At 42.2% G+C, this 14,438-nt stretch overlaps 1 protein-coding gene across 1 annotated transcript in view; it reads right to left on the reverse strand.

The window, feature by feature from the left end:
• Nucleotides 1-14,438, reverse strand: part of LOC139409668 (transmembrane protein 132C-like) — a 147,660-nt gene that overhangs the window by 101,524 nt on the left and 31,698 nt on the right. Inside the window, exon 3 of the mRNA XM_071155083.1 lies at nt 12,028-12,171. Within this exon, the coding sequence (XP_071011184.1) occupies nt 12,028-12,171 (144 nt within the window). The remainder of the gene's footprint in view (nt 1-12,027; nt 12,172-14,438) is intronic.

Below are 14,438 nucleotides of genomic sequence, written 5' to 3' on the forward strand. Positions count from 1 at the left end.
GAGAGTCGGACCAAAATGCAGCGTGGTATTCTTGATACATGTTTAATAACAAAGAAACACGAACAAATACAAAAACAACAAACGTAACGTGAAAACCTATACAGCCTATCTGGTGCAAACAAACACAGAGACAGGAACAATCACCCACCAAACACTCAAAGAGTATGGCTGCCTAAATATGGTTCCCAATCAGAGACATCGATAAACATTATGCTAGATACCCCCACTAAGCCACAAACCAAATACCTAACAAAACCCCAAGACAAAACACACCACAATAAATAAACCCATGTCACACCCTGGCCTGACCAAAATAATAAAGAAAACACAAAATACTAAGACCAGGGCGTGACAGAACCCCCCCCCCACCAAGGTGCGGACTCCCGGCCGCACACCTAAACCCATAGGGGAGTGTCCGGGTGGGCGTCTGTCCACGGTGGCTGCTCTGGCTCGGGACGTGGACCCCACTCTAACAAAGTCTTTGTCCATTTTCCTCGCGTCCTTAGATAGGCGACCCTCGCCGCCGACCTTGGCCTAGTAGTCCTGACCAAAGGCCCCACTGGACTGAGGGGCAGATCGGGACTGAGGGGTAGCTCGGGACTGAGGGGTAGCTCGGGACTGAGGGGTAGCTCGGGACTGAGGGGTAGCTCGGGACTGAGGGTTAGCTCGGCACTGAGAGGACGCTCGGCACTGAGAGGACGCTCAGGCAGGTAGTTGGCTCTGGCAGATCCTGGCTGGCTGGTGGTTCTGGCAGATCCTGGCTGACTGGCAGATCCTGGCTGACTGGCGGATCTGGCGGATCCTGGCTGAATGGCGGATCCTGGCTGAATGGTGGATCTGGAAGATCCTGGCTGACTGGCAGCTCTGGCTGCTCCATGCTGACTGGCTGCTCTGGCTGCTCCATGCTGACTGGCGGCTCCATGCTGACTGGCGGCTCTGGCTGCTCCATGCTGACTGGCGGCTCTGGCTGCTCCATGCTGACTGGCGGCTCTGGCAGCATCCTGCAGACTGGCAGCTCCTTGCAGACTGGCAGCTCCTTGCAGACTGGCAGCTCCTTGCAGACTGGCAGCTCCTTGCAGACTGGCAGCGCTAAACAGGCGGGAGACTCCGGCCGCGCTGGAGAGGAGGAAGGCTCCGACTGCGCTGAACAGGCGGGGGACTCCGGCAGCGCTGGAGAGGAAGGCTCTGGCAGCGCTAAATAGGCGGGAGACTCCGGCAGCGCTGGAGAAGAGGAAGGCTCTGACAGCGCTAAACAGGCGGGAGACCCCGACAGCACTGGAGAGGCGAGGCGCACTGAAGGCCTGGTGCGTGGTGCTGGCACTGGTGGTACTAGGCCGAGAACACGCACAGGAAGCCTGGTGCGGGGAGCTGCCACCGGAGGACTGGTGTGTGGAGGTGGCACAGGATGGACCGGACCGTGAAGGCGTACTGGAGAGCTTGAGAGCAGGGCTGGCACAGGACGTGCAAGGCTAGGGAGGTGCACAGGAGGCCTGGTGCATGAGGCTGGCACAATCTTCACCAGTTGCTCTCAATTATGAGAGGACAAAGGTTGCAGACCAGATTGCTGAATCTTTTAACTATCGCTCGTGGTTCAACTCTTAGAATATCGATACCGACAGAATAAGATCAAGTCTTTGATATTAATTACTAGTCTGCAGCTAGGAATTCGGTATCATTGAACGCGAAGACAGACAACCGCCAAAACATCTATCCATAACGACATGAATGAATGTCACTCTGAACTATCCATTCTAACCACGACAGAGAGGGCGGACAAACTCTCCAGCGAAACAAACTTTTCAACAGAGACCCCGACGACACACTGAGCGTAAATATATATATTGATTGCAATTGTTCCCGAATGAGTGAGCGTTCATGTGCAAAAGATTAGCATTTCAATTGTTAGAATTATCAACTGTGTGTTGTCTTATCTCAGTCGTCCCCCACTTCCCATTTGTACACCAAGCCGCCATGCCGGGCACATTCCCCTATCATTTCTTGTAACCATATTTACTTTGTTTGTTTGTGTGTGCACTTCTGTGATTGTTTAGTTAGTTAATAAATACATGATTTAAGACAACTGATGTATGGATGACTCATAGTAAAGACTGGGTTTGTGCAGATAACCAACAATTTACGACGTTTGGAATGAGACTAACGTGAGGTAAAGAAGAATTCAATAATCAGAATTCTATTGAGCAGATATGAAAATATCTGAAAAGTTATATTAGGAAAATTATAACTTTGTAATCTGAATATATAACTTGGTGCCCCGACTTCCTAGTTAACTACAGTTACATGATTAATCAGTTTAATCGCGTAATAATAATTACAGAGAGTCATTTGATAAAGATTAATCTTCAGTTTAATAATAGTAAAGACATGACACTGGGGTCTTTGACAATGTTTAGGGCCTTCCTCTGACACCGCCTGATGTAGAGGTCCTAGATGGCAGGCAGCTTAGCCACAGTGATGTACTGGGCCGTACGCACTACCCTCTGTAGTGCCTTGCGGTCAGAGGCCGAGCAATTGCTGTACCAGGCAGTGATGCAACCAGTCAGCTCTCGATGTTGCTGTAGAGCCTTTTGAGGATCTCATGACCCATGCCAAATCTTTTTAGTTTCCTGAGGGCGAATAGGCTTTGTCGTGCCCTCTTCACGACTGTCTTGGTGTGTTTCGGATGAGTGGGGCCGCAGAGTGAAGGAAAAGTGCTCAGCATATGTGGGAACTCCTTCAAGACTGTTGGAAAAGCATTTGAGGTGAAGCTGGTAGAGAGAATGCCAAAAGTGTACAAAGATGTATCAAGGCAAAGAGTGGCTACTTTGAAAAATCTAAAATCTAAAATATATTTTGAGATGTTTAACACATTTTTGGTTACTACAGGATTCCATATGTATTATTTCATAGCTTTGACGTCTTCACTATTATTCTACAATGTAAAAAAAATAGTTTGACTGGTACTGTACATACAGTTGAAGTCGGAAGTTTACATACACCTTAGCCAAACACATTTAAACTCATTTTTTCACAATTCCTGACATTAAGTCCTAGTAAAAGTTTATTTTACAAATGAGAAATGTCAGAATAATAGTAGAGAAAATGATTTATTTCAGCTTTTATTTCTTTCATCACATCCCAGTGGTCAGAATATTACATACACGCAATTAGTATTTTTTTAGTAGTGGCTTCTTCCTTGCTGAGTGGCCTTTCAGGTTATGTCGATATAGGACTTGTTTTACTGTGGATATAGATACTTTGTACCCGTTTCCTCCAGCATCTTCACAAGGCCCTTTGCTGTTGTTCTGGGATTGATTTGCACTTTTCGCACGATAGTATGTTCACCTCTAGGAGACAGAATGCGTCTCCTTCCTCAGCGGTATGACGGCTGCCTGGTCCCATGGTGTTTATACTTGCGTACTATTTTTTGTACAGATGAACGTGGTACCTTCAGGCGTTTGGAAATTGCTCCCAAGGATGAACCAGACTTGTGGAGGTCTACAATTCTTTTTCTGAGGTCTTGGCTGATTTCTTTTGATTTTCCAATGATGTCAAGTAAAGAGGCACTGAGTTTGAAGGTAGGCCTTGAAATACATCCACAGGTACACATCCACAGGTACACCTCCAATTGTCTAAAATTATGTCAATTAGCCTATCAGAAGATTAGTGTATGTAAACTTCTGACCCACTGGAATTGTGATACAGTGAATTATAAGTGAAGTAATCTGTCTGTAAACAATTGTTGGAAAAATTACTTGTGTCATGCACAAAGTAGATGTCCTAACCGACTTGCCAAAACTATAGTTTGTCAACAAGAAATGTGTGGAGTGGTTGAAAAACAAGTTTTAATGACTACAACCTAAATGTTTGTAAACTTCCAAGTTCAACTGTATATAGCGACATCACCAATAGATTTTAGCCTTTTGGTATTGTAGCGAACGGCGTGAAAGACAAATCCTATGCATTGTGCCAATAGGGATAATCCACTTGCTGGGAATTGTAATGTGGCTCATATAGCAAGGTTTGCTACACTGTCCCCTTTGTACTTGAAGACACGTCCCTGTGCTTCAACTACTCAGCCCCCTAGCACTTCCGAGTCATGCGTTCCGATTACTGTACAACGCCTCTATATCCCCTATTTGACCTAGATAGTTTGTGTGTATGTATTGAAATGTAGCTATGTGCGCCTTTTGTAAAAAAAAATATAAAAACAATTAAAAAGTATATACTGTATTTATTTATGTAGTTCTGTCCTTGAGATGTTGTCTATTAATGTTCTGTAATGTTGAATGTTTTGAATGGACCCCAAAAGAGTAGCTGCTGCTTATGCAACAGCTAATGGGGATCCTAATAAAATACCAATACCAATTCCACTTCTGACACCAAATGAGCGAATCGCAAGACAGGGATGTGAAACCGGGTAATTGGCGTGAAAGGAAAACACCCTTTGCATCGTGCCATTAGGCTAAATCGACTTGGTAATAATAGCATTATTACATTTTAGTCATTTAGCAGACGCTCTTATCCAGAGCGACTTACAGGAGCAATTAGGGTTAAGTGCCTTGCTCAAAGGCACATCAACAGATATTTCCCCTAGTCGGCATGGGGATTCAAACCATTGACCTTTCAGTTACTGGCCTCCAGGCTTTCTGCCGCTCTCAATATGGCTCATATAGCGAGAAATGTGACAGTATAATGGTTTTGGAATGACAGTCACACTGACCAGTGTTTGAGTCCCAGTCAGGGAATCAAACCCTAATCCACTATATACATTTGAAGTCGGTAGTTTACATACATTTACGTTGGAGCCATTTCAAAAGTATCTATATCCACAGTAAAACAAGTCCTATTTCGACATAACCTGAAAGGCCGCTCAGCAAGGAAGAAGCCACTGCTCCAAAACCACCATAAAAAAGCCAGACTATAGTTTCCAACTGCAAATGGGGACAAAGATCATACTTTTTGGAGAAATGTCCTCTGGTCTGATGAAACAAAAATAAAACTCTTTGGCCATAATGACCATCGTTATGTTTGGAGGGAAAAGGGAGATGCTTGCAAGCCGAAGAACACCATCCCAACCATGAAGCACGGGCTGGCAGCATCATGTTGTGGGGGTGCTTTGCCGCAGCAGGGACTGGTGAACTTCACATAATAGATGGCATCATGAAGGAGGAAAATTATGTAGAAATATTGAAGCAAAATCTCAAGACACCAGGAAGTTAAACCGTGGTCACAAATGGGTCTTCCAAATGGACAATGACCCCAAGCATACGTCCTAAGTTGTGGCAACAAAGTCAAGGTATTGGAGTGGCCATCACAAAGCCCTGACCTCAATTCTATAGAACATTTGTGGGCAGAACTGATAAAGCTTGTGTGAGCAAGGAGGCCTACAAACCTGATTCAGTTACACCAGCTCTGTCAGGAGGAATGGGCCAAAATTCACCCAACTTATTGTGGGAAGCTTGTGGAAGGCTACCTGAAACGTTTGACCCAAGTTAAACAATTTAAAGGCAATGCTACCAAATACTAATTGAGTGTATGTAAACTTCTGACCCACTGGGAATGTGATGAAAGAAATAAAAGCTGAAATAAATCATTCTCTCTACTATTGTTCTGACATTTCACATTCTTAAAATAAGTGGTGATCCTAACTGACCTAAGACAGGGAATGTTTACTAAGATTAAATGTCAGGAATTGGGAATAACTGAGTTTAAATGTATTTGGCTAAGGTGTATGTAAACTTCCAACTTCAACTGTAGGTGTCAGGTGTTGGAGAGCGCCATTGAAAGCATGTCCCAGCTGAGTTTCAGTCACATTACATTCTTGTTAGTTTTACTGTCAGGTTTCTGTACTACTCATGTGATGGCAGAGTATGCAAAACAAATGTGCACCCGATTGATACAAATCATCATGATAGCATTCTGACTGGTAGGCCTATTTTGCAGTCAACATTTCATTTTGAAGGTTTTTGGGGAAAACCGTTAAATGACTGTTTCAGCACGCATAACTGATTTTATAGAGCCAATAGGCTACATATCTTACCTTTAGAAGTGTTAACTTCAGGCTACTAGCATCTATTGAGTCGCAGTGTCCCATACATTAAATGTCCAAATCAATTTAAAGTACAGTGCCTTGCGAAAGTATTCGGCCCCCTTGAACGTTGTGACCTTTTGCCACATTTCAGGCTTCAAACATAAATATATAAAACTGTATTTTTTTGTGAAGAATCAACAACAAGTGGGACACAATCATGAAGTGGAACGACATTTATTGGATATTTCAAACTTTTTTAACAAATCAAAAACTGAAAAATTGGGCGTGCAAAATTATTCAGCCCCTTTACTTTCAGTGCAGCAAACTCTCTCCAGAAGTTCAGTGAGGATCTCTGAATGATCCAATGTTGACCTAAATGACTAATGATGATAAATACAATCCACCTGTGTGTAATCAAGTCTCCGTATAAATGCACCTGCACTGTGATAGTCTCAGAGCTCCGTTAAAAGCGCAGAGAGCATCATGAAGAACAAGGAACACACCAGGCAGGTCCGAGATACTGTTGTGAAGAAGTTTAAAGCCGGATTTGGATACAAAAAGATTTCCCAAGCTTTAAACATCCCAAGGAGCACTGTGCAAGCGATAATATTGAAATGGAAGGAGTATCAGACCACTGCAAATCTACCAAGACCTGGCCGTCCCTCTAAACTTTCAGCTCATACAAGGAGAAGACTGATCAGAGATGCAGCCAAGAGGCCCATGATCACTCTGGATGAACTGCAGAGATCTACAGCTGAGGTGGGAGACTCTGTCCATAGGACAACAATCAGTCGTATATTGCACAAATCTGGCCTTTATGGAAGAGTGGCAAGAAAGCCATTTCTTAAAGATATCCATAAAAAGTGTTGTTTAAAGTTTGCCACAAGCCACCTGGGAGACACACCAAACATGTGGAAGAAGGTGCTCTGGTCAGATGAAACCAAAATTGAACTTTTTGGCAACAATGCAAAACGTTATGTTTGGCGTAAAAGCAACACAGCTGAACACACCATCCCCACTGTCAAACATGGTGGTGGCAGCATCATGGTTCGGGCCTGCTTTTCTTCAGCAGGGACAGGGAAGATGGTTAAAATTGATGGGAAGATGGATGGAGCCAAATACAGGATCATTCTGGAAGAAAACCTGATGGAGTCTGCAAAAGACCTGAGACTGGGACGGAGATTTGTCTTCCAACAAGACAATGATCCAAAACATAAAGCAAAATCTACAATGGAATGGTTCAAAAATAAACATATCCAGGTGTTAGAATGGCCAAGTCAAAGTCCAGACCTGAATCCAATCGAGAATCTGTGGAAAGAACTGAAAACTGCTGTTCACAAATGCTCTCCATCCAACCTCACTGAGCTCGAGCTGTTTTGCAAGGAGGAATGGGAAAAAATGTCAGTCTCTCGATGTGCAAAACTGATAGAGACATACCCCAAGCGACTTACAGCTGTAATCGCAGCAAAAGGTGGCGCTACAAAGTATTAACTTAAGGGGGCTGAATAATTTTGCACGCCCAATTTTTCAGTTTTGGATTTGTTAAAAAAGTTTGAAATATCCAATAAATGTCGTTCCACTTCATGATTGTGTCCCACTTGTTGTTGATTCTTCACAAAAAAATACAGTTTTATATCTTTATGTTTGAAGCCTGAAATGTGGCAAAAGGTCGCAAAGTTCAAGGGGGCCGAATACTTTCGCAAGGCACTGTATATACAAAATGAGTTTTGAAGCGACACAATTCTAAAGGAAGGCTACAGCTACACTCTTTACTGTTTGTGATTCATACATTATTATTGCGATGTACATGATTCGATTCACCGCGATTTAACCGAACACCAACTACTACAATAGCAAAGCACATCATTCAGTTCATTAAAAATAATAGTTTCATATGAATTAAATGAATCACAATTGTTTTTGTTTTTTTTACTATTTTGAGAAATCTGAAGAGGGGCACCCATTATATAGTAAATACATTTTTTATGGCCTCAACAAGATCAATAGGGAGCTTGTTCAGCTGCGTGTCTTGACTCTTTCATGCGCAATGGCGCACCTAGCCTCTCTGCTGCCTATCAGCTATTCCTCTATGCTCTTGTAACGGGAGTCATCGTCTGAAGAAGAGGAATTGGACCAAAGTGCAGCATGGTAAGTGTTTATGCTTTCTATTGAAACTGAACACTATAACAAAATAACAAAGAGAATAAACAAAACCGAAACAGTCCTGTCAGGTGCAGTAAACACTAAACAGAAAATAACTACCCACAAAGCATAGGTGGGAAAAAGCTACCTAAGTATGGTTCCCAATCAGAGACAACGATAGTCAGCTGTCCCTGATTGAGAACCATACCCGGCCAACCTAGAAATAACAAAACTAGAAAAAGGAACATAGAATGCCCACCCAAATCACACCCTGACCAAACCAAAATAGAGACGTAAAAAGACATAAAAAGCTCTCTAAGGTCAGGGCGTGACAGTTCTTGTGGATTTATATAGAAAGTTGTTGCAGATTTGAATTGTTTAATGTGTGGTATGATTGCTAGTTAACCTATTGCAGATATGGACAAATGATCCACCTATCACTATTGTCATTACGGATAGAGGGCAGGATAAAGTTGACTGTATCCCAAAACACTTTGATAGGGGAGGCGCATGCAAGAAGATGAGGAAATTTGGCTATATGGAAGAAATTATATAGTAAAACCTGCAAAATAGGGAATTTAAACCACTGAAAAAAAGATAGACAACCCTCCCCTCTTTTGGACCAGTCATCCGCCCCAGTAAATTTTGTCCCTAAAAGAGCTTTATAAACAAAAAGAAAGCAATGCATCGATCTATGAGGCTTCAAAGAGGGCCAACATACTTTCTGATACACAATGCAGTGATGTGGACTGAACCTGTCGCCCGTAATAAAGCGTAGTGCGCTGTGATAAATGTCATTGCTGATTATGTTAGAGGCTTATGGACACAATGTGACCTTTCTGTGTCTTTATATACTCTGAGAGGCAGGGTCATGTGACACATGCACACGTATTACTACATTACTGTGTAGTGTGTATACACATTGCTGTGTGTTTGGTTTCAGGTAGGCTGTAATAAACAATAATATCCTCTTGGTGAACTTTGGAAAACCTAATAGCTTTACAAAGTCTAAGAGAGATATGCTTCAGGTCTAAACATTTCTTTACCCATTCGACTGTAACTTGAGAGTAATTGGCAGCGCCCAAACTGAATCACTTATGTTGCTCGACACGAAATGTAACTATGAAAACACAGTAAACACAACAAATATATATCTTCTTTAGACATCTCCCTGTACGACCTGAATTTCAAGGAAGAGAGGGAAAAAGCAATCTAATAACAGTACAGTACTTGAATAGAATTTGTAAAGAGGTCCACAAGAAAGGAGGGAAAATTTGTTTGTTAATGTTTCCTCTCCTCGAGCACAAGAAAGCCTCACCACCATGAATTCTTGACATCTCCGTCCGTAACGCTTCTCCAACTCCCTCGCTACTTTCAGGTTGATGTTTATCAGTTGAAAAGTCAAAATTGGCTATATCGTAGAAATTCATGAAAATATCTTTATTTAAGGCTAGGGTTAGTCATTAGGGTTTGCTGTGTGGTTAAGGTTAAAGCTGCAATATGTAACTTTTTGGGTGACCGATCTAAATCACATAGAAATATGAGTTATAGATCTGTAATTTTCATTGAAAGGAATTCTAAGAAGCGGTGGATCTGTTCTATGTGCTATTTCTATGCTTCCTGTTTTTAAATGTTTTTGTGTCTTCTACTTTCGGTTTTGCACACCAGCTTCAAACAGCTGAAAATACAATATTTTTGGTTATTGAAAATATATTTCACAGTGGTTTTGTTTATAAATAAACTGAAATTAGGCAAACTATTATAATTTTACCAACCAGGAAATGGTGGAGGGATTTATGCACATTGTGCCTTTAAGGGTTGGGTTTAACATCAGATTTCATGACTTTGTGGCTGTGCCAGCTAGTGACCACTCTGCAGAGGTGCCTCCAGTACATGAGTCATCCCAATAAATGCCAGCCTGCTCACTGCTTCCTTATCTCTAAACTGACACGTCATCGCTGAGGAAGTTTCTCACACAGATTTCTATAATTAATGTTTGATAGAAAAAAATCACAAATAAACTCCACTTAATTAACATTGGAAAGTGTTGCCGTTGTTTTTAGCCACTAACTGGGGACTGACTCATACTGAATCATACTAATACGTATTCATGAGATGAATGTAAGTTATGTAAATGCCACCAGGGGGTAGACCATAGGGACAGAGAGTATGCTAAGGAGCAGACAATGTGGCTGTCAATCATCACAGCACTAGGCTGACCAGTAATCCCACACCACTGCAGGGGAGAGGGCTGGTAATATGAGACACATAAGGGACAGTTCGAAATTTGGCCATACTCTAGGTGTCATAAAAAATGCACCCCCCTCTTCAACGTTTAAAATATTTCCACATGACCCTCCCCTTGCACTGTAAAATAAATTGCACAACCTCCCCCCTCAAACATAATGATTACCAAGACAAATAACAATAACTGTAGTAAACTTTGTTTATAAACAGGATACTGAGTATGTGCGCAGAAAAGTATAGTGCATAAAGGAAGTACCAAAGCACCTTAATAGAGGAGGTGCATGCAACCAGATTAGGATATTTGGCTATATGGAAGACATTATATAGTAAAACCTGTAAAATGGGGAAAAGCCATGTACCCAATAAAAAAAAATCACACAACCCTCCCCAAAGCAAAACAAATTAGTTAGACAACCTTCCCCACTCTATAAAGTGAAACGGAGTCCAATGGGAGACAAGTGCACTAAAGTTTAGCTCAGAATTTCAGTTGCTCAGTAGTGAAATTGTTATTATTAATGAGTTGTCTCTTTGGGAGGGGGTTGTTCGGGGTTCTAACAACATTATTGTTATTATTAATGAGTTGTCTCTTTGGGAGGGGGTTGTTCGGGGTTCTAACAACATTATTGTTATTATTAATGAGTTGTCTCTTTGGGAGGGGGTTGTTCGGGGTTCTAACAACATTATTGTTATTATTAATGAGTTGTCTCTTTGGGAGGGGGTTGTTCGGGGTTCTAACAACATTATTGTTATTATTAATGAGTTGTCTCTTTGGGGGGGGGTTGTTCGGGGTTCTAACAACATTATTGTTATTATTAATGAGTTGTCTCTTTGGGAGGGGGTTGTTCGGGGTTCTAACAACATTATTGTTATTATTAATGAGTTGTCTCTTTGGGAGGGGGTTGTTCGGGGTTCTAACAACATTATTGTTATTATTAATGAGTTGTCTCTTTGGGAGGGGGTTGTTCGGGGTTCTAACAACATTATTGTTATTATTAATGAGTTGTCTCTTTGGGAGGGGGTTGTTCGGGGTTCTAACAACATTATTGTTATTATTAATGAGTTGTCTCTTTGGGAGGGGGTTGTTCGGGGTTCTAACAACATTATTGTTATTATTAATGAGTTGTCTCTTTGGGAGGGGGTTGTTCGGGGTTCTAACAACATTATTGTTATTATTAATGAGTTGTCTCTTTGGGAGGGGGTTGTTCGGGGTTCTAACAACATTATTGTTATTATTAATGAGTTGTCTCTTTGGGAGGGGGTTGTTCGGGGTTCTAACAACATTATTGTTATTATTAATGAGTTGTCTCTTTGGGAGGGGGTTGTTCGGGGTTCTAACAACATTATTGTTATTATTAATGAGTTGTCTCTTTGGGAGGGGGTTGTTCGGGGTTCTAACAACATTATTGTTATTCATGAACATCGTTGAACTGAGTCTGCTGAGTAAGCAGCACACCATGACAGTTGCTTTAGCCCATAATACATCATTAGGGCCCATTTTCCCAGACCACATGGCCTGACCAGGAAAACTCCTGGCCCTACCCATAATCCATCAAATCTGCTATTACAGTGTGTTGAATCGTAATCAAAAAGAACCAGGTGCCACTGACCTCTGACCGAAGGTGTTCTCCTTGCGGTGACAGTGAAGGGTGATGACCCTGTGTCCCTCGCTCCTCACGTCCTGACTCACTGTCCACAGGACTGGGTCACTGGCCCTCGCCCCCAGGAATGCCACGCCATCCTTCGACTTCACTCTGGAGAAGAGAGAGGGAAGATGTCAGACAACAACATTAAATGGGACTGATTACTATGTCTGCATCCTAAATGGTCCTGGTCAAAAGTAGTGCACTATATAGGAAAAAGGGTGCCATGGCTTCAATTTGATGTCACTGGTCTAGCATACTTGGCTATGTGTATGCACTGTGTTGTACATACAGTAGATTGATTCAGGTCCATTCTGATCCAGATCCAGATTACATACAATGTATATTGAACAGAAGTTTCCGCAGTCTTCCATACAGAAAGTTTGCAGTTCACCATGGGAGAGTTGGCTATAAAAAATAAATAAAAAACAAGCCTCACAGACTGCTGTTTTCTTGTCTAGGATGAAATTCATGTGATTTGCAGCCTACAAATTATGGCATAAAGACAACAGATGGCTTGTTGGCTGTTTAAAACAATAAGGATGTTGGATTGACTTTGAATTAACCTTCGAAGAACACATTGTGGAACTATAATTAGGAGGTTCACAACAAGCCAGGAACACTACTTACATCCAAGACAGGTTATAAAACCTACAACGGGAAGTTAACAGCCTGTGTCCATGCTGACTCACTCTACAGCTGGAAACAGGTGATGCAGTCTTCTATTTTATTTAATCCACACCTGTGGTTTAAAAGAGTATTCAGACAAGAGCTGTACACTCTAATTTGATCTATGCCATTATTCATGGTTACAGAAGCCAGTAACTCTCTAACCTGCTCCTATTCTCCATTCTAACACATGCTAATCTCCATTCTCTGCCTTGTCATAGGATATTGCACTGATGTGCCTAAGTGGCTGTCCCTACCTTTTTCTATCATGAAAAATTGCACTGCTTTAAGCCTGTGACACTAAAGAATCAGTCTTTGAAGAAAACATTTTAAAATAGGAAGGATAGATACAGTAGGAAGAAAGTCAGGCAACAAAAAAAGAACAGTGAAGAATCACTGTTGACTGGGAAAAAACATGGTAGATGGGAGAATCCCCCCCCCCCCCCCTACTTACGGCAGATGAATACGTGACAAACTGTGCTCGGGCCAAAGGGAGAGCTGCGGCACACATCTCCCAACTCAGCCCGGCTTCTCCTTTGATCTTATCAGGGAGCTGCAGCTAGCAGTAATAGCTGACCTGTGTTCAGCGTGGAGCTCCTGACGAGCCCAGATAAAGGCCAGCTAGAGCCAACACTGCTGCCTATGTGGCTGAGGAGGTGACTGATGGCTCCCAGCTCTCTGCATCCCAAATGGCAGCCTATTCCATACATCCCTAAAACTCAACTCTGGACCTCGAAGCTAGTTCCACTGCACTTTTACATTGTTTCGCTCTAGTCAGGAACTCAATTAGACCTGGGTGGATGCAATTCATTATCAGGTAGAACTGAAAACCTGCAGACTCCGGACCTCGTAATGTAAGAGTGAATATTCCCTGCCCTACATTTGGTCAAAAGTAGTGCACTAAATAAGGAATAGGATGTCATTTAAGAAGCATCCTGTGTGGAGATTCATACTGTAATGACTCCATGCTGAATACAGGTGGTAATAATAAATGGTTTACATACAAACCTACAGCCCAGATCTACAGTAGGTTACACCTCCATAGTGTTCAGAGATTGAACAGCAAATGTAAGCTCTCTCTACCTCTCTCTACCTCTCTCTACCTCTCGCTCTACCTCTCTCTCTACCTCTCTCTCTACCTCTCTCTCTCTACCTCTCTCTCTCAACCTCTCTCTCTCTACCTCTCTCTCTACCTCTCTCTCTCTACCTCTCTCTACCTCTCTCTCTACCTCATTATCTCCAGCACAATACCAGTGTCTACATACAGTGGAGAGAACAAGTATTTGATACACTGTCGATTTTGCAGGTTTTCCTACATACAAAGCATGTAGAGGTCTGTCATTTTTATCATAGGTACACTTTATCATAGGTACAACTGTGAGAGACGGAATCTAAAACAAAAATCCAGAAAATCACATTGTATGATTTTTAAGTAAATAATTATCATTTTATTGCATGACATAAGTATTTGATCACCTACCAACCAGTAAGAATTCTGGCTCTCACAGAGCTGTTCGTTTTTCTTTAAGAAGCCCTCCTGTTCTCCACTCATGACCTGTATTAACTGCACCTGTTTGAACTCGTTACCTGTATAAAAGGCACCTGTCCACACACTCAATCAAACAGACTCCAACCTCTCCACAATGGCCAAGACCAGAGAGCTGTGTAAGGACATCAGGGATACAATTGTAGACCTGCACAAGGCTGGG

This window comes from Oncorhynchus clarkii, chromosome 5 (assembly GCF_045791955.1).
Source record: "Oncorhynchus clarkii lewisi isolate Uvic-CL-2024 chromosome 5, UVic_Ocla_1.0, whole genome shotgun sequence".
Taxonomy (NCBI): Eukaryota; Metazoa; Chordata; class Actinopteri; order Salmoniformes; family Salmonidae; genus Oncorhynchus; species Oncorhynchus clarkii.